The 20,360-nt window shown below is 39.5% G+C and overlaps 1 protein-coding gene across 1 annotated transcript in view; it reads right to left on the bottom strand.

Annotated features, from left to right (window-relative positions):
- Positions 1–804: 804 nt before the first annotated feature.
- The window catches only part of SH3BGRL2 (SH3 domain binding glutamate rich protein like 2), a 37,109-nt gene continuing 17,553 nt past the window's right edge, over positions 805–20,360 (bottom strand). The window contains exons 2-4 of the mRNA XM_075046353.1: positions 15,195–15,380; positions 2,131–2,211; positions 805–1,002 (exon numbers count right to left, since the gene is read on the bottom strand). Coding sequence (XP_074902454.1) covers positions 988–1,002; positions 2,131–2,211; positions 15,195–15,380 — 282 coding nt within the window. The 3' untranslated portion in view covers positions 805–987. The remainder of the gene's footprint in view (positions 1,003–2,130; positions 2,212–15,194; positions 15,381–20,360) is intronic.

The following is a 20,360-nucleotide window of genomic DNA, read 5'->3' as shown; positions in this document are numbered from 1 at the left end:
GGACCATGGCAGAGTGTTTAACCATCCATGTGACTGAGCCCTGGCTCTCAACATATCCCCCTGACTCTCAAGTGGCTAATGGTGGAGCTTGAAGGTGGGTGTTATTAAAGTTAAACTCAAGGTTTTGGCAAAAATTCATTTTAAGACAGTCCAACTATAGAGCTCCAACTTTGAATGTTGAGTCTTTCTCAGTTAAGAGATAACTTAATATTATCATTAGCTATGAGACCTCTTCTTCTGAACTACCCAGCATTTTCCATCAAGTGTTTTCCTGCACATTTCACCTGCATTTGGAACAGGAACCATGCCAAAATATTTTACTTTGGCACCTCCTCCATGATAACAACTGTTCTTAAACAGTCAGTTGCAATGTGCATCATTAGACAAATCAGGTTTTCATGAACGAGGTTAGCAGCCCATGTCTCTTACAATAAACATGATCTAGCATAAACATCACAATAAATATGTGTAGAGCAAAAATACGGCAGTTATCAGCTTAGACTGAGATCTTAAGATTGACAATTTTTACCTTCTGGATCATAGCCAGCACAAACATTCTAATAACCACCAGCACTCCAACAACTATCATGATGAGCTAACTTCAACTACAGTAGTTGAAAGAATTAAAAAGATAAGGAATCTGACTACATAAGTATATCCATGAACGATAGAAGCTCTACACCTCCACTCCTTATTCTCAAACATACGTGTCTGTTAGAGCATCAGTGCCAGTTGCGAAAGCAATCCAAAGACAAAAGTGAAACATCAACAATTTTTAAAAGGAAGATGAGTAGCCTGGCCTTAATCCTGGTTCATATACGTGTTATTAACTCCACATTATTGAGGAGCACCATCTCATGGCAAGCAGACTACTACTAATGATGCATGTTTGCTCTATCACAGTGATCCATTAGGGAAGCTGTTGTATGCTGAAGAACAGGGTCATTCATCCAGGAGATGTGCTTGTCCATACTTCAGATAGGCTTTCTAGGGTTCTGACTCCTATTTAGAAGAAAACAGAAAAAAAGAAGATTATTAATACTATGAATACTTTCTCATCTCCTGTGTCAGTGACCTTCACACATAAGGTGCCCCTAAACCTGCTTCACACAGCAGCTGAGGATGCATCACTCTGAAGTACTACCAGAATGAAGCAGTGATCTGGCCAAGTTTATAGAGACACTCCTCCAGGCCCACAACAGGTTATTTCCCAGGAACAGAGCTGCATAGAAACTGCTATTTCTGATTGCAGTAGGACATCACCTTTTTCCTAGGACTAGTTCTTCAAGCTACAAAGTGAGGCAACCTGCCAAAATAACCTGTTCTTGCGGTTCTCTGCTGAGGTTCCCTCTCACTCCTGTCCCTCATGGGGGGTCCAGAAACAAATTTCTGCAAGAAGAGGAACCGTACAGATACCCAAGAGCTAGCATCCAGGCCTGAAACAGTACTACTACCAAACACAGCTATATCTACAGTAGTCAAGGGAAGAAAAATCCTCCCCTATGTGTCTGACCTACTGCAGTCTCTTTGAACAAGTGCCCAGGCTTTCATATGGCAATAAAATCTCCTTTATTATACTGCCCTCAACAGAAAGATGTTATCTGGCTTAGTGTTCTGACCCGTATATATGTATTTGTTAAAACTGAATTCTTACCCAAAAAGTTGATAGAACTCCTGACTGCTTTAGCATTTCAGCATTTAAAAAAAAAAACACAAACAAACTAATGCCTAATGAATAAATGCTGTCCTGGTTGAGCCATTATGCCAGGCCAGTTCAGTAAGATGAAGTTTTGGTGACATAACCTGCAGTGATTAAGATTCTAGTTGTGTCTTTGGTTATAATTAAGTCAGTTGCTTTCAATTTAGATTGATAATGTGAAGGAGAACGTATTCTTTAAACTTAATTTATCTGCTGTCTCAAATAAACTCCCTTGTTTATGCTTGTTTTCGTTTAAAATGCTTTGCTTCTCATTGCAAACGTTTCAATTACCTTATTAGCATTAAGTTGATATGGACAAGGTATGGATCAGGGCAGTGGTGCATCTGAACACATAGAGTTCTTTTGGTTCAAAGAAAATTCAATCTCAATATTTCAAGAATTCCATGAAAAGTCTGCAATACTACACTGACCTTTGAGGCCAAAGTAGGTTTCAGTCCAAGAAAGGAGAAGACAGTGTTGCTCTCCTTTGATTCAAAAAAGCCATCATAATCCTAGAAAGAAAAAAAAAAAGAGTCAACATTTGTATTCGTGTTTTCCTGATTCATCTTACCACACCATGTATTAGACTAAAGGGTTATACATAACAATGCTCAGGAAAACACTGATACTTACCCACACACTCCTATGCAAACCTAAAAGCTATTCTAAACTGCAATGGTATCACTGACTACAATGGCAAAGAAAAACATAAATTCTCTAACTACAACACCTTTCACTACTTTATTTGACAGGAAAATATAAACATGGACTTGCATTAAAAGGAAATCTATTGTGGGTATATTTTAAAGGTATTTAAGTGCCTAACAATGCAAGTTAAGTTCCTGACTGGGTTTCCAATTTGCATTTTAGCTAACAAAATACTTCCTAAGATGGAAACATCCAAGAAGTAGTCCTAAGGCAGCTGAACTCTTTATTTCTTCTGTGGTGGAACAGAGACTTCATCATCATTGTATCCTTTGAAATCAGTAGTCACATCTCAGCCCTGGACAACCAACCACACAGTTAAATATAAAATGTTACCATAAAGAAACTTCTTGTATAGAAGGACAAAAAGCAAGCTTCATTATCATGATTAAGTCCCTTTTAGGTTTCAGCTGCTTATGATCAGGTTCTGATCTTCAAGTGTTACTACTACTTTTACTGAGTTGTTTATTGCATTGGATACCTGCTACTCTTCTATCATCAGATGAGCTGACAATATTCAGTTCTCAAGGGACAAAGAGAAAAACAGAGTACAGTTTAGTGAATGGATTTGGCATATGGCAAGAAGCCAAGAAGTTTCAGGTTCTCTTTGTGGTTTGACAAAGATTTCCTCTATGACCGCTAGCAAACAATAAAACACCCAGTTCAGACTCTTTTCCTCCACCACATAACTGCAAAATGGAAATATTAATCCTTGCTTAACCACTTCTGACATGTAAAATACTCTGTAAATGTCAGGAAATTTCAGGTATGTGCTCATCACTACATAGCAATTGTCTCTAAATATCTAAGATTAGTAGTTACACTTGAAAGCATTCAACAAGAGAAATCCCTTTAAATATTGACTGTGCACATACATGCTTTCAATACAGAATAGTAACAGGCAATCTCTGTGCTTCCACATGCTTCCCATCTGTGTAACAGTCATTCCCAATGCACCCAACCCCCGAAGTTAGCACTTCTTTGGCTCCTAAACTCTAATCTCATTACTTTTTGAGAGCTCATCTCTCACTGTTACAGTTTCAGGTGCTTCCCCTGAAATTGGATCTCAATTTTTCCCCAGCAGCTTTGCCCACTTGGCTCCTTCTACTCCTGCCTTCTCTTGAACCTGTAACCTCACAAACCACCCCACAATCACAGGGGACCATGTAAAATAAACAGAAGAAGCTCTAATTGAAAAGCAGAAATCTTTCTCTGGCTGTTCTTGGAAGGCCATCATAGGATATGCAAAGATTAGGAACCTGCTTTTATCTTCCAACCAGAGTTTACTCATGTCTAACCAATATTCACTTGTGCTTACATTTTGGCTTCTCAGATCTTGAGCAGGAAGCAAAAATGGGCTGGGCAAACATTCTGCTTCCTAGAATTTCACAATCCAGCATGAATCCCTCAATAGCCCTTCATCCCACCTGCCAGACCCAATTATAAGATATACCAAATTATATCCTTGCAGAAGGGTGGTTGGTATTTTGTGAAATAACTTTGTAAGGAGAGTATGTGCTTGTAGATGAAGGCTTTACTTCTCTTTGTTCTCTTTTTTTCTCTCCACCAACATAAAATAAAAGATTGTTTGGACAGAAAATACATAGTCACCATAGGAAGGATAATATACCTCCCACGAGATCCATAATCATCCTGCAGATGTGCAGAATTTCTCTTAAAACCTTTATGGTGCACTAGACAAAGATGCTTTCCTAGCATTTCCATAATGATATACTGCTATACCAATGTGAACACTACTGTCCTAGCAAAGTGATACTTTGCATAATCATTCAAATACCCTCAGCCCAGAAAAAACCATAGCTGCACAGAGGCAGTTTCCCAGCCTAACCCTCTATACTAAAAGCATCGGCCCTGAAAGACACAGAGAGGCCAGCAGGAGTCTATGATGGTCATCAGGCCCCAGACATGTTAGCTGACTTAAGTAGAAAGAGTAAACCTTCTTAAGGTGGCTTTTTGTTATCATCTTCTTAAAATATGGCATATTGCTGTGCTATAGACTAGGGCAATAAGTCAACATTCCAGGACTAAGCTTTATGTCTACTCATCCTTTCAGTTTTCATACATATGTGTATATCTACATATATACACAGAGAGAGAGCGCACATGCATTTTTTCTATCTGGTTTTCAGTTCCATGGTTTTCTCTATATGCAATACATAATTTCCAAGGAATACCATCTACTCACTTCACTCTATGGGAAGATGCAAGTTTATTTGCTTTCACAACCAGGGGAATGAAACACATCAAAGAATAAAGCAGTTCTGGAGCAAAGGAAGGTAGAATCTCCTGCAATAATCAGCATCATAGACTGGAAAACAGGCTTTGCAGACAGATGCTGCTTATCATTATGAGCACAGAACTATTACCATTACTGTTTAAAATGCTAACATATGAAGATATTAGACACAATTTTAAGTTCCCTCAGTGTTAATTTTAGGTATGGTATGGTCTGTTTTACCAAACTTTGAAATTAAACATATAATTAAACAGAGGAAATAGACACTTTTGCATCAATTTAAAAAAAATCATTAAAGGTGACGAACTGGTGCTAATTTCTGAATTAACATAAATTTACAATTAATAGCCAGAAAGTAAATCCAAATAAAATAGACAGACCTCACAACTAAGCCATGGCATAAGCTGAAACAGTACTGAAAGCAACCCCAGCAATGCCATGGATTAAAAAGGGACAATTTAATCATTGAATACCTAGAGGAGTAGTAAGTAATACTGAAGGTCTGCAGAAGGATGTTTGATTAAGCCCTGGACCTCTGCAAATGAGACTCAAAAACTGCATGGATGCTGATAAACCTGGAAAAGGTCCAGCCTGACTCTGCTAAAGCACATGAAAAGTCATGAGGGACACAAACTATATAAGCAACATGTGGAGACAGCGCCTGATCTAACTGAGAAATAACCTTAATTTTCTCCACTGGGTTCATCTACAAGTAAGTCACACTGTCTCTGGAGCTGAAGGTAGGGGAGCAGTGGATGAGTACAACCCACAGTGAGAAGAACAAGGGCACCTCCCCTTTAATATCAGGGCAAGGTTAAATTGCCTTAAGCTGCTCATTACAGCCCTGCCGTCTGTAAGCAGCCAACCTGTGGGCAGGCAGCTATTGCAAGCATTTCTGCAGCAGCGTGGCTCAAGACAGACATCATTTTCACTCCCTGCCAGGAGCACCCGTTCCTCCTAAGCACACAGGCAGTTTTGACGAACCCCCAGACACCTGTTTGTCTCAACAGTTTGTCCAAGGAAGGCTCTCTGTTTGTTCGGGTGAGTCATCATCTCTCATTGCTGTTCTGAGGTTCTCCTGAAGTGTCTTAATCCCAGCACCTCAATTAGCTCTAAAACCATCACTAATCTAAGATCATGGTTTTTTCATTCTTTGTTAATAAATTGGAAAGAAAAACAGGGCAGGGAAGGATTCACAGCCTGAAAATAATGTCATAAGAAATAAGGCTGCATTCCTGGCTCTGACAATGACTTTGTGACTCAGCTAATCCACCAGTCTGTGAACATCTCTTTACCTCAACCTCTGTAAAGTCATCTAAGACTTAATCATAAAAAGCTTTCTGCAAATGCTAGTTATCAATTTTTACTTCCAGAAGTACCTAGGCCTGATTTAGTATGTTTTTTCCACAGTTTACGTCAAACATGGATTCACTTGCTGAAAAACTCATGAAGGATAAACAATGAGCTAAACTGAGTAAGTGTAGGTTTGAAAAAGCACAAAACCCAATGGACTGATTTATTTTAAAAGGAGCAGAGTATTTAATAACAAGAAGAGATTATCCACCAGAAGCAATCTCCCCAATGTTTTGAAATATCTGCATTGCAAAACATATTAAAATGCTATTGACATTCTTACTTTCATGGGGGTGGGGGGAAGAAGCATGATGCTTTTAGATAAAGTAGCAGTAAAATTTTAAATAGGAGAATTTTCCTACTAATCTCTGCAATGAAAACATATGATCCCAAAATATTCAAATGTGAAAAAAATGTTATAAAAATGCATAATAGTCCTATAAAAGATGAAATAAATCACTTCAGTATGGTAGTTTCTTAAGAGATTTTTGAGAAGCATGATCTCAAGGACTCATCAGTTGTGCTTTGGCATGGGGTAGGAGTTTAAAGTGGGCATCCCTGGCTTTCCCTGTAACACAGGTGAGGTAACAGATGTTCCAAAAACATCCTGCCTTTGACCTTACCTTTATAAGGAGAGAAAGTCTGTGCAGATTTGGGCCAGATATATAAAGACACTAAATCCATGGGTGAGGACATGAAAATTCTTGTATCACATAAAGAACATCCCACTGCCACCCGCAGTAGATGCTGAGGCTGAAGAAGGAAAATGGTGCCAAGCTCAGTGGAAGCTGAGAGCTTCATACACAGGCAAGAGCCCAACGTGCTTGCGAGCCAATGGGTTCCACTTAGAAAAACTCTGTGGGACACTCCGCCTCCCACAGAGGAAGGGCAGCACCATCTGTGGTTTTGGCAAGGCCATGGTTCTCTGTTTCTGCACCAGGCTTCACCACTGGTAGCAAGTTCCTTCAATCCCTTTGTCACTGTCCCAAGCAGCTCTACCAAGCCAGTGGGCACCGTGGCTTTGCTGGGATCAGCTGAGCAGCGCTGTCTTGCCCCTGTGCAAGGAAGCGGCTCACACTGACGCCCTGGAGGCATTCAGAAAGCAGCTGTTAACCTAAAAATATAGGAGCACGGCAAACTGCCACCCACTGCCCCACTTGAAAAGGCAACTATGTGCACAAATACAATTTTGACTGTATCACTTTAAATTATGATCCTTGGTGCTTTCCAGAGCTGCTAATTACACATTATTAATGTATAAAATTCTGGCAACATCAGTAGCTGATTAAGGCTACTGAAACTAAGGGGACATAGAGACAGTGGACATGAATCATCAGTGACACATAGATGCTCAATCCCTCTGGAAAAGTTGAAAAGCTGAAAATACAGGTGATAAATCACAAAGACGAGGGTATGAAAGGTTACCAAGAATGACAAATGCCAGTTAGGAGAAAAAAATATATCTCAGGATGGTTTGAGGGGATAGATAAGTGACAGGAGTGTAAATAAGGTAAGTAAAAAGCTATTTTAAGTCAGAAAAGGCTTCTTAACAGGATAACAGCCATCTGACTGCTTTAGGCCTGGCTCCTCACCCTTAAAGTCAATGGCAGCTTGATCACTCACCAAGTAGTCTGAGCAAGATACAGACCCTTTGTTTTACCACCAGAACAGTTACAGCATTAAAGATGCTCTAAGAGCTACCAGGGAATGGATTAGCTGACCTAGTAAGCTCTTGCTTTGTTGAAAACAAACAAAGCTAACTACTGAAGTTTCAACAGCTCACCTATAGACAAGCAAAATCTTGCTGGCCTTGCATGGCATAAAGCTCTTCTTTGCTTTCCCTCCTCCTGCTGAGTGACTCTAAACCGGGATAGAGAGGCAGGCCATGGCTGCAAAGGTCTTCAGGAGCAGTTACCCCAGGTGGTAATGGGAGGAAGGCTATGAAGCTCACTGTGGTGGCAGGACAGGTGGTACTAGATGTAGAGCTCAGTGGACCCATGGAGCACATTGCCAGAGCACACTAAAGATGCTAAATACTTACATGGCTTCACCAGAAGGCTTAAGTTCATGAAAGAGAAATGTAAGAAGAATTACTAAATACATTAAAGTGATACTTGTTTCAGAAAAACAGCTAGAGATAGGGAACATACACACTCAACAGAAGTATTTTATATGCTTGAGTTGCTTGTAGTCTTTACTAGGCATATGCTTATGGCCACTGTTGGGACAAAACTGGGCAAGATGGACCTTCAGACTCACATTTAAGGCCACTTACGTTATCTTAAGGTGTATCTTACACAAAGTTTTAAAATAATCAGAGAAGTCAAGTGATACTGTCCACTTAGTATGCTGGTAAAAGAAAAAAAAAAACCAAACCAAACCACAAGCCTCACACTTACATAGCTTTGTTTTCAAAACCTGAATCCTTGCAGTTTTTCCTGAAACTAAAATGTGCTGTGGTTGCTTTGCACCTTTTTAAAACCAGATTAATCAAAGACAGGAGAACTCTCTTAATGTCTAGTTTATGCAGAAATCCCAACAGCCATCCCCTGCCCAAATGCTACAGTAAACTAAGAGCAGCTTAGTCTGAGACAGTGGACATGCATTCAGGAAATTGGGATTTAACTCCTCATTATGACACAAATGTTTTATGTCCTTCTGGCATTCATGTGGGTTTTATGTCAATTTACTTCAGTAGGAAAACTGTTGGTCCTTGGGAATTCTTTCCTCTTTAGAATCACACTTCCAGGGTAGCTCCTCCTTCTCTCAGCAGCAACTGCCAAGTTCACAAAGCTCAACTTGGCTACAGCAGTAGCTGTATCCCAACTGTGATGTGGAAACCTTAAGTGTGGTGTATTCCTGGGAAACCAGATCACTATAGTGATGTGATTACAGACACGGCCATAATTAATTTGGCTCAGCACTTTGTTAAGCAGGTACACTAAGGCTTGTTTAAATAAACACTGTCACTGCTGGAAGACACTACTGCACATCAAAGTTAAAATTGGCAGTACTGCAGATCAGCATAAATAATTATTTGTGCTTCAAAGAACATAACACAAGCGTGATGGCATTAGGTCAAAGTAAAACATTAACACAAAGTAGATTTCATTTACAATTAGCAATTATACAGACACTGTCTATCCATTACTGCAACTGAGATTGGGAGAACATTATATCTAATGAAGTTTCAAAGACAGTAACTGTGAATAAAATTCCTTCCAGTAAGTTTCTTTAAATGAGCAAGTTGGCTTTGTTGCTGTTTGCTTTTAGTTTGCAACAAAAGAAAGAGCTTGTTAAACATGTCAGACAAGTCCTTATTGCTTACCACACCAAGAAGCAGAAAACCAATCCTTACCACACTAAAAAGCAGAAAAACAAGGAACCTACCCCAGCGTAGCTTGCACTGCTTTTCACGGGTTTTTTAAAATGCACTTATTGGACAGTACTTAAAGATTAGTCTATTGGCATGCTGTTGGAATTTGTTTCTCTTTGTCAATATTTTTTTAATATATGATTATGATCTCTCTATTCTTCTAATATAAGGGGCAATGTAATAGTTGGGGAACTCATAATTTAAATGCATTGAATCAGCACTTTGCTACTGACTGAGTTAATACTGTATGCTATTGAGAATGAGCTGTTAGCATCCTTCCTGAAAAGGGCAGTTCAGTTCTCTAGAACAGATGACATTCATTTACTGATCTGATTAGGATTACAATGGAAAACTCTTACTCAGCACATCTCTCCTTGGAGAATGAGTGTATGTGCATGTGTGAGGGGTTTTTTATATTATATAAATACACAAAAATAAGAAGATCTTTTCTGCACAAAACAGGACAATCTAAACATGACAGTTTTCAATTACCTAACCTTCTGATAAGATTTCTGCACAGGATTTTTAAAGAGCTTATACAATTGACTCTACAAAGCAACCTGTTACTTCTCTCCTAAGGGCCAGATGTTTATTTCAGCAATCTCTTCAGTTGTAGGCTTCCAGAAACAAAGGCTTTATTAAAGGGAGCAGATGTCAGCTACAGCTGTATTGTTTGGATAGTACACGACAAACTCGGGCCGATGTGATGTTTGACATTCATTCAGCAACTGTGACAGGGTACACAGACATCAACTATCTAAGAACCGATATCCCTCACCTCTAAGACAGGGAGTCCAAGTGCAGAAGGGCTTCCCCCAGCTAAGCACTGAAGACCTCAAACTGGCATAGTGCCCACCTGGGGCAGGGGAAAATTCAGGGGAGTCAGTGGCAGAATCAGTATGTACTATGGACGATAACAGGTGCCACATCCCCCTTTTGTGCACATTCCAGCTCATCATGTTATTTTACAATTTGTTTGGATAAGAATATTATCAAATCAGACCACAACAGGAATTTGAAAACACATGGGCAGGGGTTGCCTTCCAACACCAGCCCTGCCTTCTATATTCCTTGCTTGAGAAAAGGGCTTAATCAGGAAGATAAACAGTGCTGTGTCACTGGCCTCAAACTACTCACATTCAGCCTAAGTCTGTGGATGCCTGTGAGCCACAAACTACTCCAATACAGCTGCAAAAGGTAATTAAGAACGATTTCAAACCAACAGCTTAAATTGGCTATCCAGGAAACTCTACCTCTAATGGGAAAAATAATTAATCAAGAAAGTTTCAGCATCATCAGTCATTAACAGATGTTATATGATCTCTGAGCAATTCACACTAACTTTTACCTAGCAAGATTATCCCTCTTCTAAAGACAGACCCAGACCACCAAGATGCTAAGTGAGTCGGGTAAGACATCTCCAAGGGTGGAGGGAACTGAATGTAGACTTGCTGAATACCAAATTAGTCTCACAACTGCCCTAGCTCCTGAAGTAAAGATACCACAGCAGGCATGCTAAGGTGAATTCTGCCACGTTGACTGAGGATCTGGAGAGACAGAGTTCAAGCTCTCTGTATCTGTAGGCATAAGAATAATGACAAACTCCCCAATGACAGGCCAGGGGAGAAACTCTGATGTGCCTCTAGCCAGTCTTAAATCCTTTCTTTCTTCTTCTTTCTCTTATCAGTGAGTAGTTACTGATTTGTCATTTGACACATATCAAAAAGGAAGAAAAACAAATGTGTATGAATCTTTCCAGGATCTTTAAAAACAACAGAAGAGGCTGATATTTAACAGTGCAAAGAAATCAGTGCCACAGTAATTGCCTGTGCACTGAATAGTTTCTCAAGAACACTGCACCTCTTTCAACAGCCTATTTTATTTCTTTCTTGTCTATAGGCCTTCACTGTTTTGATGGAGTTGATAGCCATATATTACATTTCAGGGAAGGACAATAAATATCACATATCTCTGTCTCTACTGCTGCCCACTAGGCACTCTATCAGGACTTACCCTAACACTCTAAACCATATGAGCAGGTTCCAAGAAAAAAAAAACAAGGAAAAAAAAAAGTCAGCCTGCTTTGTAAATATTTTCCCTTCAGCTCAAACTCTCACCTGGAAACAGATTTATTTTTAATTTTGATTTTCCTCCCTCAGGAAAAGGTAAACCCATTCATGGGGTTCCTTTTGCTCAAGGGCCAGGGTGCACTTGGTGGGTAATGCAGGAGAATGGGGAAGCCCAGTGTGTACCTCAAGGAGATTTAACCTTGGGGGAAAATAATCCATGATTTGAGTTGTATGTCATAGCTGTATGTCAAAGTACTACAGCAAGAGTCACTAAAACTCAGAATGAACCTTGTAAGGAACCAGGCAAGACACAACTGGTTTCAATGCCCAACAACCCAACCCAACACACCAGCTCCTATTAAGGCTCTACTTGTCCTTTTTTTTTTTTTTTAATCTTTTCCAAATTATCTCCACTTTACTTTTCTTTATGCAAAGTGCATGAGTTCCCTCTTGGAACATGCACTAGGCACTAACATCTCCTTACTCTTACATAGCACTAACTAGAGCAAGATAACTGTAGTAATTTCAGATTTACACTACTGTAAATTAGAAGAGCAGGTTCATGTGTCTGGTTTGTCTGAAATGTAGACTCTCTTCTCACACGCTTACAATGTTACAGCAATGTCACTAAGATGAAACAACAGATTGTAAAGTCATAAAAATATGTACATTATCATAGTGTCAGTGCTATGACACAGCACTGGATTATCAGTAAAATGATTTGTGTTCTTGTGTGCTCACAGCTCTTATCTTGTTCGCAGGAAATAAAAATGGTTCTTGCTGAGTACTTTATTTCAAAACCCATTAGCAGAACTTGCTACTGAAAAATTGGGGAGTGCATCTCAGAAGACTGAGAAAAGGAGAAGATAGATTGATGATTATATTTGTGATTACATCGACTCAGAAAAATTTCAAGGTCTTGCTCACACTTCAAAACATGGAGTTTGTCTGTTGGTACCAGAAGGACCCCTCCCCCTGTGGTACAAGACATTTTGTGAACCAGTAAACATTGGTTATCTTTTTGTACCTTTCTCCCCTCTTACACCAGCTATCCCATGTTCAATTGGCTGACACCAATCTATTTTGAGTACTTACTGAAAACACTGAAGACAAACTTCCTCTATATTACAGTTACATTCTGAGAAGTGATTATTTCAAATGGTAATGTCCTAGCTAGAAAAATCTATTCTCAGATAATACCCTTGTGTGCATTGCTGAGTTTTTCTACTAAAGAGAAAATGGGGAGAAAAAAAAGACAAACTATTAATGCTTTTACTCACACAGAAAAAACAGTATGGTTATGAACATGACATTGAGTCACGGCTTGTACACCATATGTTTCTGAACCTCTGTTGAAATAACATGAACAAAATAAAAAGTGTACCTACTTTGCTTTGCCTTGTCTAGTCCTCATACTTTTATAGGAACAGCAATGGATCTGATCAGTTTGTATTGTAAGTAAGTTAAGTCTGTATTGTCAGTAACAATGTATAAGCCACAGTAAGTACATAGGCAATTTCCTGGTGAGACTGTAGAACTGGCAAGCAGAAAAACAGAGAGTGTTTGTTAATAGAGCAAATTGGATTACAGATTGCCTGGACACAAATCAGGAATGATAAGCTGCAATTTTGACTAACTCAACTAACAGAAAACTCAGTGTGTATTTTGTCAGTGTGAGTTATTTAATAGTGATTTTTTTTTTTTAGTTATTTATGTCAACATAAACATACGAAAACACTCACTGTGGAAATGACAGAGACAAGATGTGCTATGTCTGCTGACTTCATCTAATTGTGATATTTTAACCCCCTTTCCAGCACTGACCTCCTTTGCCTCCTGCCTAATGTTTTCCCTCCACTCTATTACCTAAGAACTTCATTAACTAATGCAGCAGGCTAACTGATGAATGTTGGAGAACCTGCACATACTTCTTCTTTCATCCTAGAAAATACAGTTTCTTTCAAAGCATGTTTGCTCTTTAAAGATGTTCATGCAGACAGTGAGGTCTGGTAATAGGATTAACTCTGCTCAACCAAAACAGCTATCAGCTGAGCAGACAGATTAACGAGATCATCTCACATGTTGCATGACATCTTCTTCCTTGCTAATTCCAAACAGCAATTTCTAAGACTAGGTTAAAACATGCTATAAAGACAAGCTGAAAGGGTAAGAAACAACAGCTGTATTTCCCAGGCAAACTAAATTCACACAGAACAATGTAAATGTTGTTATTTGTAAGGGAGGGGCTGCTCCGTAAGTGAGGGTCAAAATCCCTTCCATGTCCCAGATACATTTATTTAACTGACATTTCTTACCTGGAAGTAGGAAGGTATGGGTTACACTGCTGAGGTAAACAAGGGAGGCCAATACAAAGCACATGGGAGCGGTGTTAAATACCTCACTTCAAGAAGCCAGTTAGCTGCTGCATCATACCCAATCTGTTTGTTGCAGAGGATCCTAAATGACTTCTTATGCGCTCCCTACATTAAGCTAACATTTGCACTGCAGTTGACAGGTTCTCAGCAGATCTAAATGATCCATCAGCCAGAAGCAGCTTCGTTACAGCACTACTGAGTCTGGCAGGGACTAAGTTAGAACCAGTTTGTATGTATCTTCACTGTATTGTAGTCAGAAACCTGCACAATACCCACATTTACTCTGGTCCAGCTATTATAACCACAGAGACCCTCTTCCCCATTTCATTCTCCTACTGAATTCACAGGCAAGCCTTACCCAATCACTTCCTGATGCAGCCATGGTGGCACATCAAACCTCCCTTTCTCCCACCAGCTAGTCTAACAGGTACCTCAAACCTGCCTCCTAAAGGATGTACAAGTCACTCAGCTGAAGTATGAAAAGATGCAGCAAGGCAAAGAGGGCCCAGCTGTGGTCTTTTTACAACATTTTGTTCAAAGGTGAGTAAAAGTTCTGGGAAGATTCTCCCAGACTACAACAATGCCCAAGACTCAGAGCTGCACCATACCATGCTGTCTAAGCAAGAGAGTAAAACATTCATACGGTGCCATTTTTAACATACCAAAGGCTATCACTTCAGCTTGCAGTAGTGGATGGAGAAGTTATTGCAGCTTACACCATCAGAGAAACCAGCCCACCCATCAATCTGTTGTCAGATTCACAGGCTCTCATGCTTAGCAGTCTTTCAGCAGAGGAGGACAAATCTCAAGCTGCTTTGCTTTAGGGAAAAATAAAACTATTCTACAATTCAAATAGAAAATAGTTTTCACTTATCCTAGAGATTCTGATTGCATAAAGGCTCTCTGAGCATAAATGAAATTTACACTATGACACCAGCAGAGAAGGGGCTTAATTACAATGACAATATAACTCAATCTAGCCAATATTCTCATTTACTGTGCCAAAGATTTCCTTCTGAATTTGTATGCTTGGACTAGGCCCAAGTAGCAAGGAAAACATAAATTCCCAGCTTATAGTGGTCTCACAAGGGACTTTACCATCAACAGGTTGTACATGAAGCATGTGATGTTACAAATTCTTACATTTGTGGAGGGAATCCACTAGCTGAAGACAACTTTAGGACTTACAGATGAACAATCTGAATTTTCACTGTATGATCATTACCTGATGCTATCGCCCCAAACTGTCACCATTAATTCAGACACTACTAAAGAAAGCTCAACAGCAAGTCCCAGCTTTTTAAATGGCCAACAGGGTATACTAACATACTGTGTGTTGACAAACATAACAGCTACTTACTCCACAGTACCGATCATCACTGAATATCTGTGGTGGCAGTGGATTGCCTTGTGCGGGCTGCCTATCCTCAGGAATATTTTTATACATCCATTGTCTTTTCTCCTCTGACATTGTGATATCCACTTCTTCAAACTCTATGCGATTGGCTTCCAGAAACCTCACCACATCTTGTTGCCTCTTCTTTATCTAGATGAAAGAAAGAAAAAAAAAAAAACAACACTCAGAGCAAGTCCACCATAACCCAGACATGCTTACAAACCTGAGAACATTACTCCTCTCTGGTTCCACTTTCATGGGATGGGAAGTCACAGACTCAGGAAGACTTCAGTTTTAAGTTCATAAAAGTTAAACACTGCTGTTTCTTTACAAGTTGGCAAAGGTTATACTTCTTCACCTCGTTTCTAGAAGGCTGGCTCTTTAGTTAACTGTGGAATTTCAGCCTTTACCCTCTAAAGATTCTTTTAAAAAAAAAAATAATCTGTATGGGACTCTTCAGAAGTAGGAGTTAAAAGAGGCAGCTGGTTTTCAAAGTCATTAGGGGCTACATTTTTTAAGTCTAGAGGCACCTAGAAATGCAAGGTAAGCAACCTGGCAATTCCCAAAAGAATCTACTCCTGTTCATTGAGATAAACGTGTCAGTACATCTGAAAAAAAACACCCCAGCTACAAACATTTTTGTTTTCCTAGACACCTACACATCTTTTAAAATGCAGCTTGACAGTTCCCTGAGCAAGGCTTGTTGAATCTTTAATTAAGAGTGTCTGTCTGCATAATAAACATCCCTAAAAATAAGCATGATCTCATCTCAGGCAAATTAAATTCATTGCAAAAAAAATGCATGAGGTTTGTAATAAATGTATGGGGTTTCTGCCCCCAAAGAGATTATCATCTTTATAAAAAAGCCTAACAGAGGCAGAACACTGGCAGTTTTTAGCTCATTGTAGCTAACTAAGATCAACCCTTAACAGCTAGCTGGGCTTCAAGCAGATACACCTAGGTGAAGACTACTGCTGCCTCAAATAGGACTTTGTATCAAGACAACAACCTTTGAAATTAAAGTCTGTAGGGCCAAGGAACGGTACCTGGGCTCATTCAGCTAGGTCTGCTCTACATTCTCTTCAGTTTATGCTGTGCTTTTTGCATCTACTTAATGAAATTAATTCTTTCAGAATGGAACTATAAATTATATGCTCTATTTTTTACAGCTATCATCAACAGCGTTATTTGAAGGAAAAAAAAAAATACTGCTTTAATAATTTTACAGTATTCCTGGACTGTCAGATCCATGCAGTTGCTGACTGGCATAAAGCCCAGGTGGATGAATCATGCCTGTGGGTATCATATGACCTAGATACTATTTGGAAATCAGAGGATTTTTAAAATGCATGTGCTAGTTGTTCTTGTCACACAACCCAGTCTGTCTATCTAAATGCACCACAAAAATAGATAACTCTTGGAGGTAATGCTGATGGAATCATTGTTTCCTTGAAATAAGAGGATAGCTATCCCAAGAAACTGCAAAGACAAAGCTCTTAAATTATTACTGTCTTTCTTAAGAAGTGGGCTGCATAGTAAGTTTGTGTCTCTGTGTCTTATTCTTCTTCCTTTTCTTACATGAACTGGTGGAGTCTTTTAGGCGTGAAAGGATCACTTCTCATACAGAAGGCAGCTCCTAAAATTGTGTGCCGATAATGCATTATCAACAGCAGCAAAATTACCACATCATCATCACTGCTGGTACCGAAGACAACACGCCTTTTACTATCTCCCTAAAAATTGCAAAGACAAATTCTGTATTCAATGTGGAAGTGAGAGATGAAAATATTTTCCTCTGTCTTTCACCAAAAAAAGCTGCAAGAGAGGCCCAAAAGAGACAGAGACTGAGATTTTCTTAACACAAATATTAAGAATTTGTTCAAACAGAAATGAGATGTCTAAATTGATATGTGGGAGAAGTCATTTCTTTACAGTGGAGTACTACTAAAACCAACATGAATTCCCTCCTACACTGGTGATAGCAACTAGCAAACCACACAGTGCCTGGGCCAGCCCTCTGGCCCTGAGGCCAAATGGCATCATCTAGCCAAGTGTCATCGTTTAACCCCAGCCAGCAACTAAGCACTGCTCACATCTCCCCCACCCAGTGGGATGGGAAACAATCAGAAAAAAAAGTAAAATTCGTGGGTTGAGATAAAGACAGTTTAATAGGACAGAAAGGAAGAAGATTAATAATAATAGTAACAATAATAATAATAAAAGAATTGGGATATACAAAACAAGTGATGCACAATGCAATTGCTCACCACTTGCTGACCGATGCCCAGTTAGTTCCCGAGCAGCGGTACACCCCAGGCCCCAGGCCCCCCAGTTTATATACTGGGAGTGATGTCCTATGGTCTGGAATATCCCTTTGGCCAGTTGGGGTCAGCTGCCCTGGCTGTGTCCCCTCCCAACTTCTTGTGCCCCTCCAGCCTTCTCGCTGGCTGGACATGTGAAGCTGAAAAATCCTTGACTTAGTCTAAACACTATTTAGCAACAACTGAAAACATCAGTGTGTTATCAATATTCTTCTCATGCTGAACCCAAAACATAACACTATACCAGCTACTAGAAAGAAAATTAACTCTAGCCCAGCCAAAACCAGGACACCAAGTCTATTAAACCTGCAGCCTCTCAGAGTGGCTGCATGTAAAAATGTACATTGGGAATGATCCCTGGCATGCTGTACCACCTAAATCATGGCCATGAACTGTTTGTGAGACTGTAAGTTAGCCTTGCCCAAAGCTGTCTCTGCTGGCAACCATTCTTCTAGCAGTTTCACAGTACCAGAGCGCTCCACTGCTCAGACCCAGGCCACATACCAGTACACATGTATCTACGTGTATCCATTTTCATCTGCCCTCTTCCAGTAGTCTGTACACTGGGCACAAGTCTAACCGCAACTTAGATTTAATCAGATCCCTAATATTTTACTGCTCACACCATGACAGTTCTCCCACAAACCCACATTTCCTAATCTCTCCTTTTTATTTTTATAAAACTAATTAAGATGTTGAAGCGAAATAAATTGTGGGGTGTTTTTTTTAGCCAGAAGCCTTGCAATTCTCCACAACATGTGCATGAGTTATCAGCTGTGGATGTGCCAGCTGCATCAATTTAAACAAAATGCCCTGAAATTTTTTAGTCAAAAAAGTAGCATCTTCTCCTCCCCTAAGTGATTTGATTCAAGCCTGTAAACTGAAACAAAAGCATTAGTTACATTTAAAATCCTATTAAATTATGCCTTATTATTCAAGATGGATGCTCGAGCATCTGCAACAACAGAAGCCAGCTGATTATTCCCCAAGAAAACCACAGGACCTTTGTCTTCCTCTACAACTGGATCTGTGTCGCAGGAGTGCGTCAGCCTCACAATCCTGCCTGCAGCTCTCATCTGTGGTTACTCTGAGCTCTAAAAACTTCCAGCGTTCGACCACACAAAAACAGTGAGCAAAGACAACATGGCACAAAGAGCAGCGTCAGTTCTCCCTTCCTCACTAGTCTATGCAGAGGATCTGAGCTCCTTTCTAGAGCTCAGTGGAGAAAAATACATCCTCATTTGACAAACCACGGAGGTGGATACTTTAGTTCTCTTTGTGAAACTCAGCGTTGTACCTTGCTGCTTCCGAGGTTTCCAGAGTGTGATGCAACTGAAAGGAACCTGAAAAGAGTATTTATATAATCAGAGATACCACATTCAGAAAAACTTTATTCATGGCTATTCATACACCCCTTTGGGAAAGCATCTGTATTCTTACAGGATAGACTGCTTTATCATCAAAATATTTTGGTTTTCATGTTTCAGCACACCAGAAGACACGGCGAGATACACCATCAAAATATATATCCATTGTGAAGTTTCAGAGGAAAATCTTTATATAATACGATCCTAATCTATCTTAAATGAAGTGAAGAAAACTCTGATAGAGCTAAGAGTCTACTATTATAATCCGATGTTTGTCTCCCATATTTTTAGCAGGGTGATTGTTTTTTGAACATCATTTCTCTAGGTTTGGTTTTACTGTTAATCTATATTTCCATTCTCAAAAGTAAGACAGGAGAAAATCCCCAGAGGCATCTTCATTTTATCCTGGTATTTAGAGCTTGTCTCCTTATTAGAATTAAAAAGCAGCAAAAATAGGACATCCATTTTGATATACAAAACTGCTAAAATGAGCTAATCACTTATTCAGTAGCCCAATTTATAAACAAAGTCTATCGTAGCTAAAGTATCCTGTCTTTCTGCCCTAGTTTTCATTTCTTTATACTGATTTGCAACAGGTAACAGGAGGATACACTTTCAGACTGCTTTGGAGACATACTTCAAAGACATACTCAGGCCTGGCCAGGTGGGACCACTAGGATTATCTGTTTTGACCTTCAGCATCCCTGAATTAATTCCTCTTAGGAGTAAAGAGTTTCTTTGGATTTCTTTTCCCCCTAAGCTCCGTTCCTGAACTGATAACAACAGAGAATCTGCTAGTCTTTGTAAATTGTTCCTGTAGTTAATTAACTGCCTTCACTTAAAATATTCGCTTGCTTCTGTTCAGAATTCGCCTCACATCCAGCTTTCAGCCACTTTACTTTTTATATCTTTGGCCAGACTGAAAACTCTTCTGTTACAAGATTTCTGTTTCCCACACAACTAATATTGGGGAGAAACAGATCTCCCAACTAACCTGAACAGTGATCTTGGGTAACAAGAGAAATCCTATTGCTCATTTTAACAGCAGAATGACAAAATGAGGATGTTACCATCATAAATCATGTCCAGACTGGAGCAGAAGTTTAGCAAAATCAGATCACATCCTCCATTCAAAATTCCCTGGAAGCTTCTCATCACTTCCAACAGGTCACAATTTCCCTCTTTTTTCCCTCTCTATGCTTCCTGAACCTGTTTTCAGAAGATATTAGAAAGGCTTGCCTACTGACAGCTGCTGAACCAGAGGAGCATATCAGGTGGTCTCTCCATTACTAAATGGCAGCAGCATTTCATTATTCTACACTATTTTGACCAAGATATTCAATACACTGCAAAAATATCAGTAGTCCAGGATTTATCTAACCCAGATAGGATAAATGAATATTACTTCTACTATACTATAGGCAAGATGACTCAAGTAGCAG

The sequence above is a fragment of the Buteo buteo genome, chromosome 15 (assembly GCF_964188355.1).
Source record: "Buteo buteo chromosome 15, bButBut1.hap1.1, whole genome shotgun sequence".
NCBI classification, from domain to species: domain Eukaryota; kingdom Metazoa; phylum Chordata; class Aves; order Accipitriformes; family Accipitridae; genus Buteo; species Buteo buteo.
Note: the sequence above shows the minus strand (reverse complement) of the source record. Positions and strands in the feature narration are given on the sequence as shown.